The sequence below is a fragment of the Panthera onca genome, chromosome B1, assembly GCF_046562875.1.
Source record: "Panthera onca isolate mPanOnc1 chromosome B1, mPanOnc1 haplotype 2, whole genome shotgun sequence".
In the NCBI taxonomy this organism is placed as follows: domain Eukaryota; kingdom Metazoa; phylum Chordata; class Mammalia; order Carnivora; family Felidae; genus Panthera; species Panthera onca.
In genome coordinates, this window is record NC_138342.1 from 61,600,644 (window position 1) to 61,620,115 (window position 19,472).

The following is a 19,472-nucleotide window of genomic DNA, read 5'->3' on the forward strand; positions in this document are numbered from 1 at the left end:
TTAAAAATCACCTTTCCCCCTTTCTTACATCTTAAATTACATAGCTACAATAGTCGACATCATAATGGAAGTTTTCCAAGCTTCCACAAGTAAATCATACCCATGGCTCCCTCCCAGGACTTACCTCGTTGATATACATCACTGGGAAAACCATGGTTCTAATGCTTCCCGTTTCACTACAAAGACAAAAGGTGACAAATCAAAACCACAGTGAGATATCACCTCATACCTGTTCCAATGGCTATTATCAAAAGGCAAAGGGTAGTAATGTTGGTGGGGATGCGGATGAAAAGGAATCCATGTGCCCTGTTGACAGAATGTAAACTGGTGCAGCTGCTAGGGCAAACAGTAGAGAGATTGCTCAAAAAATTAAAAACAGAATTACAATACGATCCAGCAATTCCACTTCTGGGTATTTAGCCAAAGAAAATGAATCCCTAACTCGAAAAGACATATGCACCCCTATATTACTGGAGTATTTTTTTCCAGTAGCAAAGATATGGAAGCAACCAAAGTGTCCATCGATGGACGATTAAATAAAGAAAACATGGTATATGTTCACACTGGAATACTATTCAGCCATAGAAAAGGATGCAATCTTGCCATTTGTGACAACATGAATGGACCCTCAGGGCACTACACTAAATGAAACGAATCAGAGAAAGTCAAATACTATTTATTCTCCCTTTTGTGTGGAATCTAAAACAAATAAACAAAAAACCAAGCTTACACGCATAGAGAACAGACTGGTGGTTGCCAGAGTTGGGAGTTGGGGGGTTGGCGAAATGGATGGAGTCAAAAGGTACAAACTTCCAGTTATACAATAAGTAAGTCACAGGGATCTAATGTACAGCATGGCAACTATGGTTAATAATACCGTAATGCACAGTTGAAAGTTGCTAAGCAGAGTAGATCTTAAAAGTTCTCATCACAAGAAAAAAAATTTTGTACCAAGTATGGTGACAGACGTTAACTAGACATTGTGGTGAACATTTTGCAATATATACAAATATCGAGTCATTATATACCTGAAGCTAATATGTTGTATGTCAGTTATACCTCAATTAAAAAAAGACAAAATATGAGATTATTTTACCGACATCCTCAGTGTGATAGCAAACTGGCCTGGAGAGATAAGTTTATATGAAAATTCTAGCACACTTATTTCATTAAATTTCCCAGCACTTATGAAGACTTCTTCATACTTTTGCAAACACTTATCAATCAGAAGTTAGATTCCAGTCTGTCAGTCTAACAATTCCAAGTGTTGCCTGTGTATGTAAAGTTGTTTTTTTTATATCAAAACACAAGATAATAAAAGCAAATTCATCAAAATGATTACTATTCTCCCAAGAGTTATCAGAGGCATGGCCACAGCCAGCAGAACAATGCTACCACTGAGAAATGCTACCATTTCTCAGAATGTTTTGTGACCAGACCACTAAGTATTGTCTTCACTAGAGCTCAGAGCACTCTACCAAGAACCAGCCCTACACCTGGTGTTTGGGGGACACTGTCTCATTTAATTCTTACAGTAATCCCATGCAGTAGGCATCACTGTCCCACGTGGAAGACATGGAAATTATGGCTTAGAGTCACTTGCCCAGGACCAACATGAGCAAAAGGTGAAGCCAGGATTGTAATTCCATTTTGATTCTAAGGCTCTAGATCTTAACTACTATACTAGACTACCTCAGAAATACACACGTGTGTATGTGTATGGCAAAATGCATTCGTGCAAACCACATTTGTGTTCTAGAACAATCTGTGACATATGGGGTTAAAGCTGGCAAATCTGATGGCGGAAATCAAGTTTTACAGATAGATAGGCAGATAGATAGATAAGTGGAAAGAAAGAATAGATACGTGATATATTATATATAGTTTTGCAATTTGTTTTTCATTAACATTAAGTCGTATACATTTTCTCATATCTAAAAAATGCCCATTGAAAGTTTGAGCAGGATATTATACTTAGTATCCTAATTAAGTAGTGTTTTTTTAGATGGAGTGTGGGGAGGAAAGGCTGGACTCGGGAGCCTATTTTAAGCTCTGGAGCCTGTGGCTGGTCCTGGGTGGGAGCAGTGGGAAGACAGAAAGGGAGGCAACTGGAGTCGTGGCAAGGGAAGGGCTGCATGGAGTGGGGAAGAACAGACTCTGTAGCCTTACTTCAACTCTCTGTGCCTTAGTTTCCTCATCTGTAAAACGGGGGTACTACACAGGGTTACTGTGAGGAATAAATGAGTTACTGGATGTAAAGTACTTAGAACAACATGTGATCCATGAAAAGCACTCTGTACATCTTTGGTTAAATAAGTAAATTCCAAGACCAAGGCCTATGGAAATGCTGATTATAGGGTCGCCTGGATGGCTCAGTCGGTTGAGCATCCGACTTCAGCTCAGGTCATGATTTCACGGGGTCTGTGAGTTCAAGCTCCACACTGAGCTCTGGCTCGCTGCTGTCAGCACAGAGCCTGCTTCAGACCCTCTGGCCCCCTCTCTCTGCCCCTCCCCCGCTGACACTCTCTTTCAACCCCCCCCCCCCCCCACACACACACAAATGCTGATTATGCCTCATCCCTGAAGGGCAGGAGTGAGCAGACTTAGAAAGTGGGCTGTCTCCTGGATGAACCCCATCAGAAAGTCAGTACAGCACAACTATCCTTTGCCTCTGCAGAAAGAAGTGAAACTTACACAAAGTCGTCAAACTTTCTCACATAAACATTGATTTGGATCCTCTTGGCAGCTCTTAGAATAATTCCAGTCAACTGCAAATCAGAGACATGTAAAGAAAACATTAGGACTTATTAAAAACACATAGTTTTTCTCAGTAGAGCACCATTTCTGAGTGGTGCTGATAACCAGGGGGACCACTGCCATGTTTGAGACAAGGGAAAACGGACCCCGGAACAGAATGAGAGCTGCGGACGGGGTTAGGTGCCTGATAGACCAATGTTTCTGAAAGTTCAATCTACATGTGAGTTCTTGGGGACCTTGTGAACATGCAGATTCTGATTCAGGAGGTCTGGAGTGAGGCCTGAGATTGGTCTTTCTAGCAAGCACCCAGGATGCTGCCACTTTGGATGGCAAAACCCTAGGTGACCCTGGCAGGAGGAAGGTGTGAGCCAGATAGTGGTCCCTGGTGTGGTCAGGACAGCCCCCATCAAAGCTGGGAAAGCGGCGCCAGCAGCTGTCCCCCCCACAGCAGTTTTGCCTCTGCACTGAGGTTATGGGACTGTGTTCAGCCCTTGGGGACAAGCACCTGCCCACAGTGCAGCTGGGGAGAAGGAACCGACTGAAGGTTAAGAGAGAAAAGGGGGGGGGGGGGAATACCTGATCTTAGTCACAAAAAGATAAGACCACTGATTTCTCACACAGAAGAGTGAAATGCCCATACACTGCCATGTCAACGACTATTCTTGCTTTTTCTTTACTGTTCCATGTGTTCAAAATCTCAAGAAGGAAGGTATCTGGCCTTTCATTCAGTTCCTACTGTGAGAGGCTTTCTCATGGTTTTAGTTTTTCTCCTCTTTGAAAACAGGATGAAAGCATATGTATATCTAATGCCTTTTAAATTAATAACATCATGCAATAAACTCTCAAAAGTGCCTGTAGAAAGAGGCCTGCCAAAAGTCAGTGAAGCTAATACATATATTTAAATTTCAACCAAAACACTCCTTGGCAGTAAGCAGAAGAATGTCTTCAGCTTTGCTGATCTGTTCAGTAGTAGGAGAAAGTATGTATGTTCAGGCCCAAGGCTGGCAACAGAACATTGATGAGGCTACTTGGGTCCAATCCAGTTGTTCCCGTGATGGGATTTTTACAGTTGCGTTTTTGTTAAAGCAGGTTTGCAAATATTTCTGCATATTAGAGCCACTGAGTTCAGCCTGTAAGGCCATGAGACTATGCATCTCAAGCACGGAGCTGAGTTTTCTCCATTTGAATATGTATATGAAAGGAAGACAGAATATTCACAGTGCTCCAGACTAAACTGGTAAATACTGTGTAGAGAGAACGAAATGCATGCTTTTTACCAGGAAGACGTGGGTACTCACAGGATTAATGTCCACAAATGTCTCATGATAGTCCTTATTGGGATGCATGCCGTCTATGGCAGAAACAAACCTCTCATCTGCTTGGTAGAAGTGTGGGAAAGATAAAATAATAGGTGCACCTGCATTTTAAGGAAAACAGAGACGAATGACATGGTTCTTAAAAGTCCAAGATGGATATAAAGTTCCTGACTACAAACCTGGTTCCTAAAGAGGGGGAAATTCTATACATAAGTAAATGTGGGTGGGGGAGAGGGGCAGGCTAAAATTCCATTCAAGGCCTCCTAGTTTGGGATTTATACTTCATTTCCTAACATCTCATGTACCCTAACATTATTTTATCCCACAGTATATATTGAAGTCATGGCTAAATTATTTATTCTTCAGTATTTACTGAACCTATTAAATACAAAGGCTTCATACACACTCTTTTAATTAACATTTGCAGTAGCCCTATTAAGTTAAAACTATTACCTTCATTTTGCATTTGAGGACGGTGAGGTTCAGAGAAGTTACAAAACTGACCCAGGGACATCCAGCTGTCAGGTGATGAAGGCAGAATTCTAAATGAATGAGGAAATCTCATCTGAAAGCACTTATTGCTTGCTTTTCTGTTTTTCTTGGTTAACCTAAGACAGGCTTTCTTCTCCTGCATATGTTGACACAGACTTTTAAGACTTTGCCTGGTCATGCTATCTGCCCAGCCTCTGACTAGATCAAGGTCTGACCATATGAAGACTCCATTTTTTTCTTTTATTTATTTTTTCCTATTCATTTTAAGAATCAAATAGAGAATGTCCATAATGCCCAAAGCAATCTATAGAATCAATGCAACTCCTATCAAAATACCAATGGTATTTTTCACAGCACTAGAACAAATAATCCTAAAATGGGTATGAATCTACAAAAGACCCTGAATAGCCCTAGCAATCTTGAGAAAGAAAAACAAAGCTGGAAGTATCACAGCCCCAGATTTAAAGATATACTACAAAGCTGTATTAACCAAAACAGTATGGAACTGGCACAGAAACAGACACATAGATCAACAGAACAGAATAGGCCAGAAATAAACCCACATTTACATGGTCAATTAATCTATGACAAAGGAGGCAAGAACAGACAATGGGGAAAAGGCAATCTCTTTAATAAATCGTGTTGAGGAAACTGGACAGCTACGTGTAAAAAAATGAAACCGGACCACTTTCTTACACCATACACCAAAATAAACTCAAAACAGATTAAAGAGCTAACTATGAGACCTGAAACCATAAAACTAGAAGAAAACATAGGCAGTAATGTCTTGGACATAGGCCTTAACAGCATATTTATAGGTGTGTCTCCTCTGGCAAGGGAAACAAAAGCAAAAATAAACTATGGGGACTACACGAAAACAAAATCCTTTTGCACAGCAAAGAAAACCATCAACAAAACAAAGAGGAAACCTACTGACAAGGTATTTGCAAAGAATATATCCGGTTAGTATCCAAAATACATAAAGAACGCATACAAATCAACACCAAAAAACCAAATAACCTGTTGAAAAAATGGGCAGAGGACCTGAATAGACATCTCTCCAAAGAAGACATCTAGATGGCCAATAGACACATGAGAAGATGCTCAATATCACTAATCATCCGAGAAATGCAAACCAAAACCCCAAGGAGATATCACTTCACACCTGTTTCATTTACCCAAAGAAAATGAAAGTACTAATGTTAAAAAATAAATGCAATCCTATGATCACTGAAGCATCCCTTACAACAGCCAAAGTATGGAAGCAAACTAAGCATCCATCAATAGAGGAATAGGTAAAGAAGATGTGTTATCTATATACAATGGAATATTACTAAGGCATAAAAAGAATGACATCTTGCCATTTGTGACAACATGGATGGACCTAGAGCATATTATGCTAAGTGAAATAAGTCAGACAGAGAAAGACAAATACCATATACTTCCACTGATTTGCAGTATCTAAAAGTCAAAACAAATGAACAAACAAAAAAACCACAGACTCATAAATAGAGAACAATTTGGTGGTTGCCAGAGGGTAGGTGGCTGGGAGAGTTGGGTGAAATAGGTGAAGGGGATTAAGAAGTACAAACTTCCAGTTATAAAATAAATAAGTCACAGAGATCAATAGTACAGCATAGGGATTAGAGTCAATAATATTGTAATAACCTTGTATAGTGACAGACGGTGACTATACTTGTTGTGGGGAACATTAATGTACAGAATTGTCAAATGACTATGTTGTGCACCTGAAACTAATGTAATGCAGTATGTCATATATATTTCAATAAGATTTTTTTAAAAAAAGGCACAAATAGGAAAACAAGTTATTAAAGGAAACCTACTGTAGATTACGCTATTGAAGAAGAGAGAGGGATCCAATAATTGCTGCCATGGAAACATATATTTGGAGAAGTTAACTTATTGCCAAATAATTTAGATTTGCTTACATATCTACTAGCCATGGCTCAAGATACATATCATCTGTCACATCCATGTGTTTTGTTTAGGAAGAAACTGTTCACTAAACAGTTTCACAAAGCCATAGTTTCCTTCTTTGTGACCTACAATGATCTTTAAAATGTATTTTCAAAGATTTATTAAGAATTCAGTAAGGGCCAGACACCGTCTTGGGTGTTTTGTATACATTATGTCTAACCTTCCCTCAGCTTTCCAAGGAAGTTATCATCACCCCCATATTACAGATTAGAAGACTGAAGTCTAGAATCCTCCTTAATCACCTTGGCTAACATGCTAACAAACAGAATCTGAATCAAACCCAGATCTACTGACTCCAGAACACTCCCTCATCCCACAATCCAAAATGTTGTCCGGGGGGATTCAAAACCCTTGAGGATAATTCTAGAGAGTTTAACTTTTCCGTCCACATCTGGGAATACATAAGACGCAAGAGAAATGGACTGTAGTTGTTGAGTGTTGCCAAGTAGAATCTTTGTTGACTCTAACATCAACTTCTTGAGGAAGCAGAATGTTAACGAAACAATGAGAAAAAATACGTCTGCATTTGCGCCTTGAGCCAGAGGCACATGGACTAAGTGGGCAGGGCGCTATTTCAGGGCCATTCCCCCAGTAAGAAAGCAGGAGAGGGCAGAAGCAGGCACTTGTTCCCATTTGCCTTTGGTCTTATCTCCACTGTCCCCACACAGTGGTTCCCAACTGCCTAGGCACCATCTTTATGAGAATCACCTGGAGCTCATGTTAAAAATACAGGTTCTGGGGCCTAGTATGGGGCCCTGGGACATATATTTTTAAGAACCCTCCAGATAATCCTCATGCAAGGCCAGGTTTTGAAGCCACTGCTCTATCAGACAAAGACAGTGAGGTATACTGCTGACTGAAGACTTACCCCAAAAGGAGATTTTTCAAGAAAATTAGGTAAGAGGGGAAAAAATTAGCACATTACTTTATTTAGGAGATAAAGACAACTTTATTCAGGAGAGAGGGGTTACAAAATTTCTCCAAAGAAACTTTAAAGAGGAATTGTAGCCTAAGAAGTATCACAGTAGCAACAGAAGAAGTCCCTAAGTTCTAGTAGGGATTTTCTCAGAAATAAGAATTTTATAAAAATCATCTTCCCTGTCTGAGCTCTGGTTTCCACAATTATAAAAAGAGGCCTCTGGATGCCAATCTAGTAAGAATATTGTGAATAATTTTGCAACATATGATTGTTAAAGTTAGTTCTTAAGATGAAGAAAAGGCTTTTGTTAATGATAATCAGTTCGTGCTTACATGTATTAACTAAATGTAAATATGTAAACCACTTAGAACAATGACTAGTGAACAGTGATTTGTGTAAGTGTTCAGTGAACATGAGCCATTATCACTATTAAGACTTCTAGGGGTGACCGGCTGGCTCAGTCGGTTAAGCATCTGACTTCAGCTCAGGTCATGATCTCGAGGTTCATGAGTTTGAGTTCTGTGTTAGGCTCTGTGCTGACAGTTTGGAGCCTGGAGCCTGCTTCGGATTCTGTGTCTTTCTCTCTGACCCTCCCCTGCTCATGCTCCCTCTTTCTCTCTCTCTTAAAAATAAACATTAAAAGGGGCGCCTGGGTGGCTTGGTCGGTTGGGCGTCCGGCTTCAGCTCGGGTCATGATCTCTCGGTCCGTGAGTTCGAGCCCCGCGTCGGGCTCTGTGCTGACGGCTCAGAGCCTGGAGCCTGCTTCCGATTCTGTGTCTCCCTCTCTCTCTGACCCTCCCCCATTCACTCTCTGTCTCCAAAATAAATAAACGTTAAAAAAAAAAAAATAAATAAAAAAAAAAATAAACATTAAAAAAAAAAAAAACTTCTAAACTACTGCGCAGAAAGAACACAACAGGGCATTCTAGAAATATGAAGCATTACACAAGAGAAAGAAGAAAGGAACAGAGGAACTACAAAACTGCCAGAAAATAATGAACAAAATGCCAATAAGTCTATACTTAGCAATAATTACTTTAAATGTAAATGGACTAAACTCTTCAATTAAAAGACAGAGTGGCTGAATGGCTAAAAATGTAAGACCCATCCATATGCTGCTTAAAGAGACTCACTTCAGATGCAAGGACACACACAGACTGAAAGTAAAGGGAAGAAAAAAGATGTTCCAAGCAACTGGAAATCAAAAGAAAGCTGGGGTAGCTATAATTACATCAGACAAAATAGACTTAAAATTTTTTTTTTAATGTTTATTGATTTTTGAGAGAGATAGATACAGAGCATAAGTGGGGGAGGGGCAGAGAGAGAGAGGGAGATACAGAATCCGAAGAAGGCTCCAGGCTCTGAGCTGTCAGTACAGAGACCAACGTGGGGCTCAAACTCACAAACCGTGAGATCATGACCTGAGCCGAAATCAAGAGTCGACACTTAACTGACTGAGCCACCCAGGCATCCCTGCAGTGATCATTTTATAATACGTACAAATATTGAATTGTTGCATTGTATACTGAAACTAATAAAATGTTATATGTCAATTAAACCTTAATTGAAAAAAAAAAAAAACAAGCATTACAGAAAAGCCAGTAATTTTTTTTTTACCATTCTATAGCCATATTGTGAAATATTATTCTTGAAAAGCCAGAATCACTCTTTCGTTTGGGCTGACAACATTCTTTTATTGAAGAACACTAACCCTTCATTCTAGACACTCATAAGTATGTCCCTTCTCTGAGCTCTTACCATTCTTGCAGATGCTGATATTCAAAACTCCTGAGCCCAGGCAGTTTCCTTTAGGTATACAGAAGCCGGCATTGTCCGAGGTATTGGCTAGTACTTCTCTAGGCACCTTATACCGAAAAGCAGGCAGTCCCTGCACACTCTCAAAGTCACTGAAGGTTATATACACTGATCTGTTAGGAAGGAAGAATGAAAAGTCAGTGTGGGCTCTGGTCAGTGTAACTGGCCCCGAACCAGTAAGTTAACAACCGTTCTCAGGTACAACATGGTTAAAGCTTACAGGGTAAAGCGGTGAACGAAGCTACAAAAGAAAGTTTGAAAGGAACTCAACCCACTCAGTGCAGACGGTGAATCATAACAAAATTTGTTTAAGAGGTAGCAACTGTAGTAATAGCTAAACAAGGCCAAGAAAAAAAAAATGTGTGGTAGAATATTAAGATGACATTTAGGATGGAGCCTCACATCGAAAGAAATAAAAGAGTCGTCTAGACCAGCATGGACACGTGCCAGCGTGGATGAAGCAGAAGCAAGGGCAGAGGCAAAGCAAAAGCAGAAAAGGTCACAAAGGGCTCGGCTGGGTAGATTTTGTAAGCACTTGAAAAGTGCCCCATTAGACAGATCTTTGATTTGAATGTATACTGATACCCATTTACCTCAAATAAAAATAGTGTCCATATTCTGGAATTCATTTCAATGTTTATTATTTCAGCCATTTATTTCAACGGAGTTCAACTTAATTTTGTCTTGAGTCCTTACTGAGCATCAGTGATCGCACATAATACTAACCACCCTTGTATTTGCATAGCGCCTGAGTGACAGAGCACTCTGACAGACACTGTCTCAAGTGGTCCTTCATCTGAAGCCCAAAGGAATTGCTTTCTGGGTCTGGCTTTTTCATCTTTGAATCAGAGGTGGGGCATGTCTCGCAGGGTTTGGGACAACATCGGAGCTGCCTCCCAGTCACATCCCACCCCTATAGCATTTCCTAAATAAAATATTTTAGGCAAATGGAAAAATAGAGAAAGTATTATAATAAATACCTTTTACAACAAATACTAGCCAGGTAAATAAAAAATATATTATGGCTATAACTGCAGCTATCTGTATAACACTCCTGATTCCAGTCCTCCTGATTCCAGTCCTCTGCATCCCCAGAGGTAGCCACTGTCCTGAACTTGGGGTTCATCCCTCCCTTGCCGGTGTTCATCCTTTCACAAACGTGCACATTCATAAACAACATGTGGCATCGTCTGCTACTTTTATGTGTTCTATACACAGTACACCGTGTTCTTTTCCTGTAATTTGCTTTTTCATTCAACATCATTGAGATTTATAATATTGATATAATATCTCATTATTGAGATTTATAATATTACAGTCTGATTCTTACATTTTAAATCTTACATGATATTACATCATATGAATACACAATTTGTTTATATTCTTTTTATAGAGACTTAGATTGCTTCCAATTTTTCACTACTAAGAGTGTGATGCAATGGACTTTTCTGTGTATGCCTCCTTACACGTCTATACAAGGGTTCTTCAGGCCAGCGAGCTTATGTAGGAGAACAGTGAAGCACCATGGAGTTTGCATGTCTTTGGCTTTACTAATAATTACCAAATGGCCCTTCAAAAGTGGTTATGCCAGATAAGAATGTGTTTCCTCTGTGCCAAATCTTTTAATGAGCCTCCTACTACCTTTCCAGTTTGTCTTATTTCACTCACTGCATTCAAATGCATTTTCTGTTCCTTCAGTCCTCCCACAAATATGTATGGACAAGGGCAGCCAGCTAGAGGGGGGCTGTGGTATTTCTGTGGGAGAGCTGGAAGGGTGTGAACCATGGCACAGGCAGCAGGGACGGACAGGTGGGGGCCAATACAAGAGCTATTTCTGAGAAGGCATCCCAGCACCTGGTAGCAGATTCTATGCAGGAGAGGAAGGAGATTTATAGTATCGACAATATTTCTGGCAGGTCTGGCTGGGTAGGTGGTGCAATTATGTAAGCTATGAAACACCACCAGAACAGCAATTCTTGATAATATTGAATCAACAGCATCAAATGCAGCTAGGTCACTTGGGAATTTGAGAAGTTTCATAAAAAGCCTGGCTTGGGTGAGTGGGGAGGATATGGAGACTATATGAGTCAGACATTCATTTGGGTAGTTTGAGGGTGAAGGGCGGAGAAAGGGCAATGGTGATGGGGGGAATGGGAATCAGGGTGGAGAGCAGGATGCCTTCTTCCCAAATAGGAGCCATAATCATGAAGGACCAGGTGGAGAGAGAGAGAGAGAGAGAGCTTACGGGGCAAGTGAGAGCAGGAATGATCTAAGGGAAGGTGATAGCTAATACCTATAAACTCTGAAATAGGGACAGCAGTTTGATTTATTTATCTTCTATACAGAGGTTATCTGTTGACTGGAAGAAGACCAGGTCAAGTTTCGTGCTTGACAGAGCATATCATAATAACTCAGAGCCATCACTTAACATTGTTTACTCTCTGACATGCCCTGGGCTAAGTGCTCTACTAACTGTAACTCATTTGTCCTCATATAACAACTCCTAAGGTAGACAGCTATCCTTATTTTACCAATGAGGAAAGTGAGGCACAGAGTGGTTGAATAACTTTCCCAAGGTCACTGAGCTGTAAGTGTTGGAGCTGGTATTCAAACGAGCCAATGCAGTCAGGCTCTGGAGCCTGTGAACCACTATACCACACTGTCTCTCAATATGCCATCAGCATTTATCACTGATTAAGCACAAATGGCCATGCCTGTTAAGGGTAGCTGCATATATTCCTCACATTTTGAGGGGTTTTGTAGTCAAATAACCTATTTATAAAGTCCTTACCTGCAAAACTCAGATGGGAAGACATAAAGAATTTCATCTTTGTTTATTAACGGGTGAAAAGAATCTCCGTCTGTTCCATTAATCATATTGCACTTGTCAGTTGTCCACCAGTCAAGTGACCTGGAATTGATACGCACAAGAAAGGGTCAAGATGATAAAATTTTTACATTTTTTTAATGTTTATTTATTTTTGAGAGGGAGAGAGAGAGAGAGAGAGAGAGAGAGAGAGAGAATATGAGCTGAGAAGGGGCAGAGAGAGAGGGAGACACAGAATCTGAAGTAGGCTCCAGGTTCAGAGCTGTCAGCATAGAGTTCGATGCGGGGCTTGACCCCATGAACTGTGAGATCATGACCTGAGCCAAAGTCCAGCACTTAACTGACTGAGCCATCCAGGTGCCCCAAGATGATCAAATTTGACTTGAGAGTTTTTTTCAGATGGTCAGGACTTTTTAAGCCTTAATTGGGAGCCAGCTACCCACAGTATCTTATTCATACACAGAAACAAGGGGGGTGATGGTTAGGGACTGGATCAAGAGGGGGAATAGTAGGCACCTGATCCCCAAATCAGTTCTGATAGAGGCAACATCCAGAAACATCCTCTTCCCTTTCTTCAAGAAAGAGTATCTGATGCAGAGGCTTAAAATACCCTTTTTCTTAAAACATTGATTCAATTTAGCATGAACAATAGCCTTGTTCAGAGCTAGCTCACTGACAGGTGACCTCAGGACAGGTATGTTCAGCTCTTAAGGAAGGCATTAAGATGGCAGAGTAGTAGGAGCACCTTATAGTTGCCGCCTCCCTCAAACACAGCTAGATAAATACCAAATCATTGTGAACACCCAGGAAATCCATCTGAGACTGAGAGAACAAAGTGCACAACTATAGGGAGAAAAGAGGCCACATTGTGGAAGGTAGGAGGTGTGGAGATGTGATCTGGGGGAGAAAAGAATCACTGGTGCTGTGGAGGGGAGGGAGCCCTGATCAGAGACAGAGAGAGAGAGAGAGAGAGAGAGACAACACAGCATGCAGGGCATTGCACAAGAAAAACACTTCCCCAAGACCATTGATAGGGAAAATGAGAGGCGCTGATAACTGCAAGATTTTATAAGCAGTGGAGCCCAAAGTCTGAAGTTTCAGAGGTCTGTGTCACCCCGGGGATGGAGACTGGTGGATGTAGAGGTGCTCCTGTGGGGAAGGAAGGCAGAGGCCCGGGAACAGACAGTGTGCTCTGAGGACCCCCTGGGTCACACTGGGAGAGACAGTTCCCCTTCCTGGACAAAAGAGCCGGTGGGCTCCACTGAGCTGCCCCATTCATTAGCAGAGGAGCAGAGGTGCCTGCTGAGGGCAGATAACTGAGACACTGACTTTTTGCTGCGCTTTACCATAAACTACAACCCCCATGCCTTCAAGTGACTGCCCTTCTGGGACAAACCGGCACTAGCCACAGTACAGTGAGACCCTCTCCCAGAGGATTAGTGTGGGTCCATGCCACTCTGGGTCCCTAAAACTTGGGAGTTTTGAAACCCAGCAGGCACACCGGAGCACTGTGCTGCCATGTGGGCAGATGGCTGGGACACAGACAGGGTGAAGCAGGGATCTGAGGGAAGCCTGGGACAAATGAGGGAGAGATTGTTTGCTCTTCCGTGAGGGCTTCCTGAAGAGCAGCAGGCATGAACTCCCCTCTCCAGGGATGAGAGCTGGCTGACGCCATTTTTCACTGCACCCATCAGCACAGACAGACTTCAGACAGAGGCACAATGCCCACAGTAGAGGCTTGAGCCTCATATACTAAGCCCTGCTCCACTGCATTCTGCAGATGTTTTTGGTTTGTTTTGCTTTGTTTTGTGTTTTACTAGGACAAGTGTCACTGAGAGCCAGAGCAGCAGTAGGCTCCTCCCCCAGGAGACTAGCACAAACCCCTTGCACCCACCAGGTCTACTGACCACAGAGTGCTGCAGAGTTTCAGTCTAGGGGATATAGGATCTAGCCTCTTGACAAGCAGACCAAAATACACTAATTAAAACTTGCCACACAGTGGACAAGATCCAAACAATCCCCATTCTGCAAGGAGAAATTCTGCAGAAGACTGATCTGAGGGAAAGAGCTGCCAAAACACAACAGCAGATCACACACAACATACACCAGAAACATTTTCTGAAGCATCAGGCACTAGGCAGAATAGAATGTCTTTTTAATATAGACATTACTTGAGCCAAATCATAAGAGACTCTTAAAAACTGAGAATAAACTGAGGATCGATGGGGGTGGGAGAGAGGGGAAAGTGGGTGATGGGCATCGAGGAGGGCACCTATTGGGATGAGCACCGGGTGTTGTATGGAAGCCAATCTGACCTTAAAATTCATTAAAAAAAATAATACAGACATTACTGTCAGGAGTGGGAAACATAACAGGTTTTCCTAATACACAGAAGACAGACACCTAGACAAAATGCCAAGATGGAGGAATTCATCCCAAAAGAAAGAACAAGAAGTATAGAAAAGTATGAGAAAAGTACAGAAGATACCAGGGAGAGTTCCTTACCACAGAGATATAAGACCTGAAAACTAGTCAGGCTGAAATAAAAAATGCTATAACTGAGATGCAAAACCAACTGGATGTAATGACCACAAAGATGGAAGAAGCAGATTAAGTGATATAGAGGATAAAGTTATAGAAAATAATGAAGCTGAAAAATAGAGGGGAAGAAAAATATTGGATCACAAATGTAGACTTAGGGAATTCAGTGACTCCATAAAGCATAATAACATTTGTATCATATTAGTCTCAGAAGAAGAGAAGGGAAAGAGGGCAGAAGGTTTATTCGAGTGAATTATAGCCAAAAAGTTCCCTCATTTGGGGAAGGAAACAGACATCCAAATCCAAAAGGTACACAGAACTCCCATCAAAATCAACAAAAGCAGGCCAACACCAGGACACATCACAGTAAAATTTGCAAAATACGGAGATGAGCAAAAAATCCTGAAAGCAGTAAGGGAAAATAAATCCCTAACCTATAAGGGAAGACAAATAAGGTTAGCAACAGATCTCTCCACAGAAACTTGACAAGCCAGAAGGGAGTGGCATGATATATTCAATGTGCTGACTGGGAAAAATATGCAGCCAAGAATCCTTTATCCAGCAAGGCTGTCATTCAGAATAGAAGGACAGATAAAGAGTTTCTCAGACAAACAAAAACTAAAGAAGTTCATGGCCACTAAACCAGCCCTGCAATAAATAGTAAAGGGGACTCATTGAGTAGGAAAGAAAGGCCAAAAGCAACAAAGACTAGAAAGGAACAGAGAAAATCTCTAGCAACAGTGACTTTAGAGGTAACACAATGGTACTAAATTCTTATTTATCAATAATTACTCTGAATGTAAATGGACTAAATGCTCCAATCAAACGACATGGGCATCAGATGGATTAAAAAAACAGAAACAAAAAACAAAAAACAAAAACCAAGACCCATCTAAATGCTTCCTACGAGAGACCAAGTTTAGACATAAAGACACCTCCAGATTGAAAGTGAGGGAATAAAAAACCAGTTATCATGCTAATGGATGTCCAAAGAAAGCCAGAGTAGCCATACCTGTATCAGACCAACTAGATTTTAAACCAAAGAGTGTAACAAGAAATGAAGGACACTATATCATAATAAAGGGGCCTACCCAACAAGAAGATCTAACAATCATAAATATTTATGCCCCAACTTGGAAATATGCAAATATATACATCAATCAAAAAAAAAAACACAAAGAAACTCATTGATAACAGTACAATAATGGTAGGGAATTTTTAATACCCCACTTACAGCAGGGACAGATCATCTAAGCAGAAAATCAACAAGGAAACAATGGCTTTGAGTGACACAACAGATGGACTTAACAGATATATTTGGAACATTTCATCCTAAAGCAGCAGAATACACATTATTTTCGAGTGCACATGCAACATTCTCCAGAATAGATTGCATACTGGGTCACAAATCAGGCCTCAACTAGTACAAAAAGACTGAGATCATACCATGCATATTTTCAGACCACAAGGCTATGAAACTTGAAGTCAACCACAAGAAAAAATTTGGAGAGACCATAATACATGGAGGTTAAAGAACATTCTACTAAAGAATGACTGGGTGGCTCAGTCAGTTGAGTGTCCAGTGCTTGATTTCGGCTTGGATCATGATCTTGCAGTCTGTGGCTTCAAGCCCCTCATTGGGCTCTGCACTGACAATGTGGAGCCTGCTTGGGATTCTGTTTCCCTTTCTCTCTGCATCTCCCTCTATTTCTTTCTAAAATGAATAAATAAACATTAAAACAAAAAAAGAATGAATGGGTTAACCAGGAAATTAAAGAATAAACTTTAAAATACATGGAAGCAAATGAAAATGAAAACATGACAGTCCAAAATCTCTGGGATGTAGTAAAAGCTGTCATAGGAAGGAAGTATATAGCAATACAGGCCTATCAAGAAACAAGAAAAGTCTCAAATATACAACCTAACTTTACACTTAAAGGAGCCAGAAAAGAAACAGCAAATAAAGCCTAAAGGCAGCAGAAGAAGGGAAATAATAAAGATTTGAGCAGAAATAAATGATAGAGAAACAAACAAACAAACAAACAAAAAACACATTAGAACAGATCAACAAAACTAAGAGCTGGCTCTTGCAAAGAATTAATAAAATCAATAAACCCCTAGCCATACTTATCAAAAAGAAAACAGAAAGGACCTAAATAAATAAAATCATGAATGAAGGAGGAGACCTCACAACCAACACCATAGAAACACAATTATAAGAGAATATTATGAAAAACGATATGCCAACAAACTGGGCAATATGGAAAAAAATGGAGAAACTCCAATAAACACATAAATGACCAAAGATACAACAAGAAGAAATAGAAAATCTGAACAAATTGATCACCAGCAAAGAAACTGAATCAAATAAAAAAATCTCCCAACAAACAAAAGTCCAGGGCCATATGGCTTTCCAGGGGAATTCTACCAAACATTTAAAAAAGAGTGAAATCAAACTGTTTCAAAAAATATAAATGGAAGGAAAATTTCCAAACTCATTCTATGAGGCCAGCATTACCTTGATTCCAAAACCAGGACGAAGGGAGAATTCTCCACTAAACGGGAGAATTACAGGCCAATATCCCTGATGAGCACAGATGTAAAAATTCTCAGTAAGATACTAGTAAACTGAATCCAACTGAACATTAAAAGAACTATTCATCATGATCAAGTGAGATTCATTCCTGGGCTGCAGGGTAGATTCAATATTCAAAAATCAATCAACATGATATACCACATTAATAAAAGAAGACAAGAACTATATGATCCTCTCAAAAGATGCAGCAAAAGCATTTGACAAAATATAGTATCTATTCTTGATAAAAAGCCTTTGGCAAAGTAGTGATAGAGGGAACAATACCTCAACATCATAAAGGCCATGTAGGAAAGACTCATAGCTAATACCATCCTCAATGAAGAAAAACTGAAAGCTTTTCCTCTAAGGTCAGGAACAAGACAGGGATGTCCACTCTCAGCAGTGTTATTTAACATAGTACTGGAAGTGCTAGCCTCAGAAATCAGAGAGCAAAAAGAAACAAAAGGCATCCAAATTGGCAAGAAAAAGTCAAACTCTCACTATTTGCAGATGACATGATACCCTATGTAGAAAACCTGAAAGACTCCACCAAAAAACTGCTAGAACTGATACAGAAATTCAGCAGTCACATGACACAAAATCAATGTACAGAAATCTGTTGCATTTCTATACACCAATAATGAAGCAGCACAAAAAGAGAAATCAAGAAGTTGATCCCATTTACAATTATACTAAAAACCATAAGATACCTAGGAATAAACCTAACCAAAGAGGTAAAAGATCTGTGCATGGAAAACTATAGAAAGCTTATTAAAGAAATTGAAAATGACACAAAGAAATGGAAAAACATTCCATGCTCATGGGTTGGAAGAATAAATGTCGTTAAAATGTCTATACTACCCAAAGCAATCTACACATTTAATGCAATCCCTATGAAAATACCAGCAGCATTTTCCACAGAACTAGATCAAACAATTCTAAAATTTGTATGGAACCATAAAAGACCCCAAATAGCCAAAGCAATCTTGAAAAAGAAAAGCAAAGCTGGAGACATCACAATTCTGACTTCGAGCTTTATTACAAAGCTATAATCATCAAGAGAGTATGGTACTGGCACAAAAACAGACACATAGATAAGTGGAACAGAACAGAAAAACCCAGAAATAGACGCACAACTATATGATCAACTAATCTTTGACAAAGCAGAAAAGAATATTCAATGGAAAAAAGACATTCTCTTCAACAAATGGTGTTGGGAAAACTGGTTAGCAACATGCAGAAGAATGAACCTGGACAACTTTCTACATCATACACAAAAATAAATTCAAAACGGATGAAAGACCTAAGTGTGAGACAGGAAACAATCAAAATACTGGGGAAGAACATGGGTAGCAACCTATCTGAAACTGGCCACAGCAACTTCTTGCTAGCCATGTCTCTGGAGGCAAGGGAAACAAAAGCAAAAATGAACTATTGGGACTTCATTATGCCAAAAAGCTTCTGCCCAGTGAAGGAAACAGTCAACAAAACTAAAAGGCAGTCCATTGAATGGGAGAAGATCTTTGCAAATGACCTATCTGATAAAGGGTTAGTATCCAAAATCTATAAAGAACTTATCAAGCTCAACATCCATAAAGCAAATAATCCAGTTAAGAAATGGGCAGAAGATATGAACAGACATTTTTCCAAAGAAGAGATCCAGACAGCTAACAGACACATGAAAAGATGCTCACCATCACTCATCATCAGGGAAATATAAATCAAAACCATGATGAGATACCACCTCACATCTGTCAGAATGACTAAAATGGACAACACAGGAAACAACACATGTTGGTGACAATGTGGGGAAAGGGGAACCACCTTACACTGTTTGTGGGAATGCAAACTGGTGCAGCCACTCTGGAAAACAATATGGAAGTTCCTCAAAAAGTTAAAAATAGAACTACCCTATGACCCAGCAATTGCACTACTATATATTTACCTAAAGGATACAAAAATACTAATTTGAAAGGAGACATACATCCCAATGTTTATAACAGCATTACCAACAATGGCCAAGTAATGGAAAGAGCTCCAATGTCCATTGACTGATGAATGGATAAAGATGTGATGTGATGTGTGTGTGTGTGTATGTGTGTGTGTGTATACACATATATATAATGGCATATTACTCAGCCATCAGAAGGAATGAAATCTTGCCATGTGCAACAACATGGATGGAGGTAGAGTGTATTATGCTAAGCAAATAAGTCAGTCCCAGAAAGACAA

At 40.1% G+C, this 19,472-nt stretch overlaps 1 protein-coding gene across 1 annotated transcript in view; it reads right to left on the reverse strand.

Annotated features, from left to right (window-relative positions):
* The window catches only part of SCARB2 (scavenger receptor class B member 2), a 76,331-nt gene that overhangs the window by 7,905 nt on the left and 48,954 nt on the right, over positions 1 to 19,472 (reverse strand). Inside the window, exons 6-10 of the mRNA XM_060654834.3 lie at positions 12,089 to 12,208; positions 9,241 to 9,410; positions 4,056 to 4,174; positions 2,695 to 2,768; positions 125 to 176 (exon numbers count right to left, since the gene is read on the reverse strand). Coding sequence (XP_060510817.1) covers positions 125 to 176; positions 2,695 to 2,768; positions 4,056 to 4,174; positions 9,241 to 9,410; positions 12,089 to 12,208 — 535 coding nt within the window. The remainder of the gene's footprint in view (positions 1 to 124; positions 177 to 2,694; positions 2,769 to 4,055; positions 4,175 to 9,240; positions 9,411 to 12,088; positions 12,209 to 19,472) is intronic.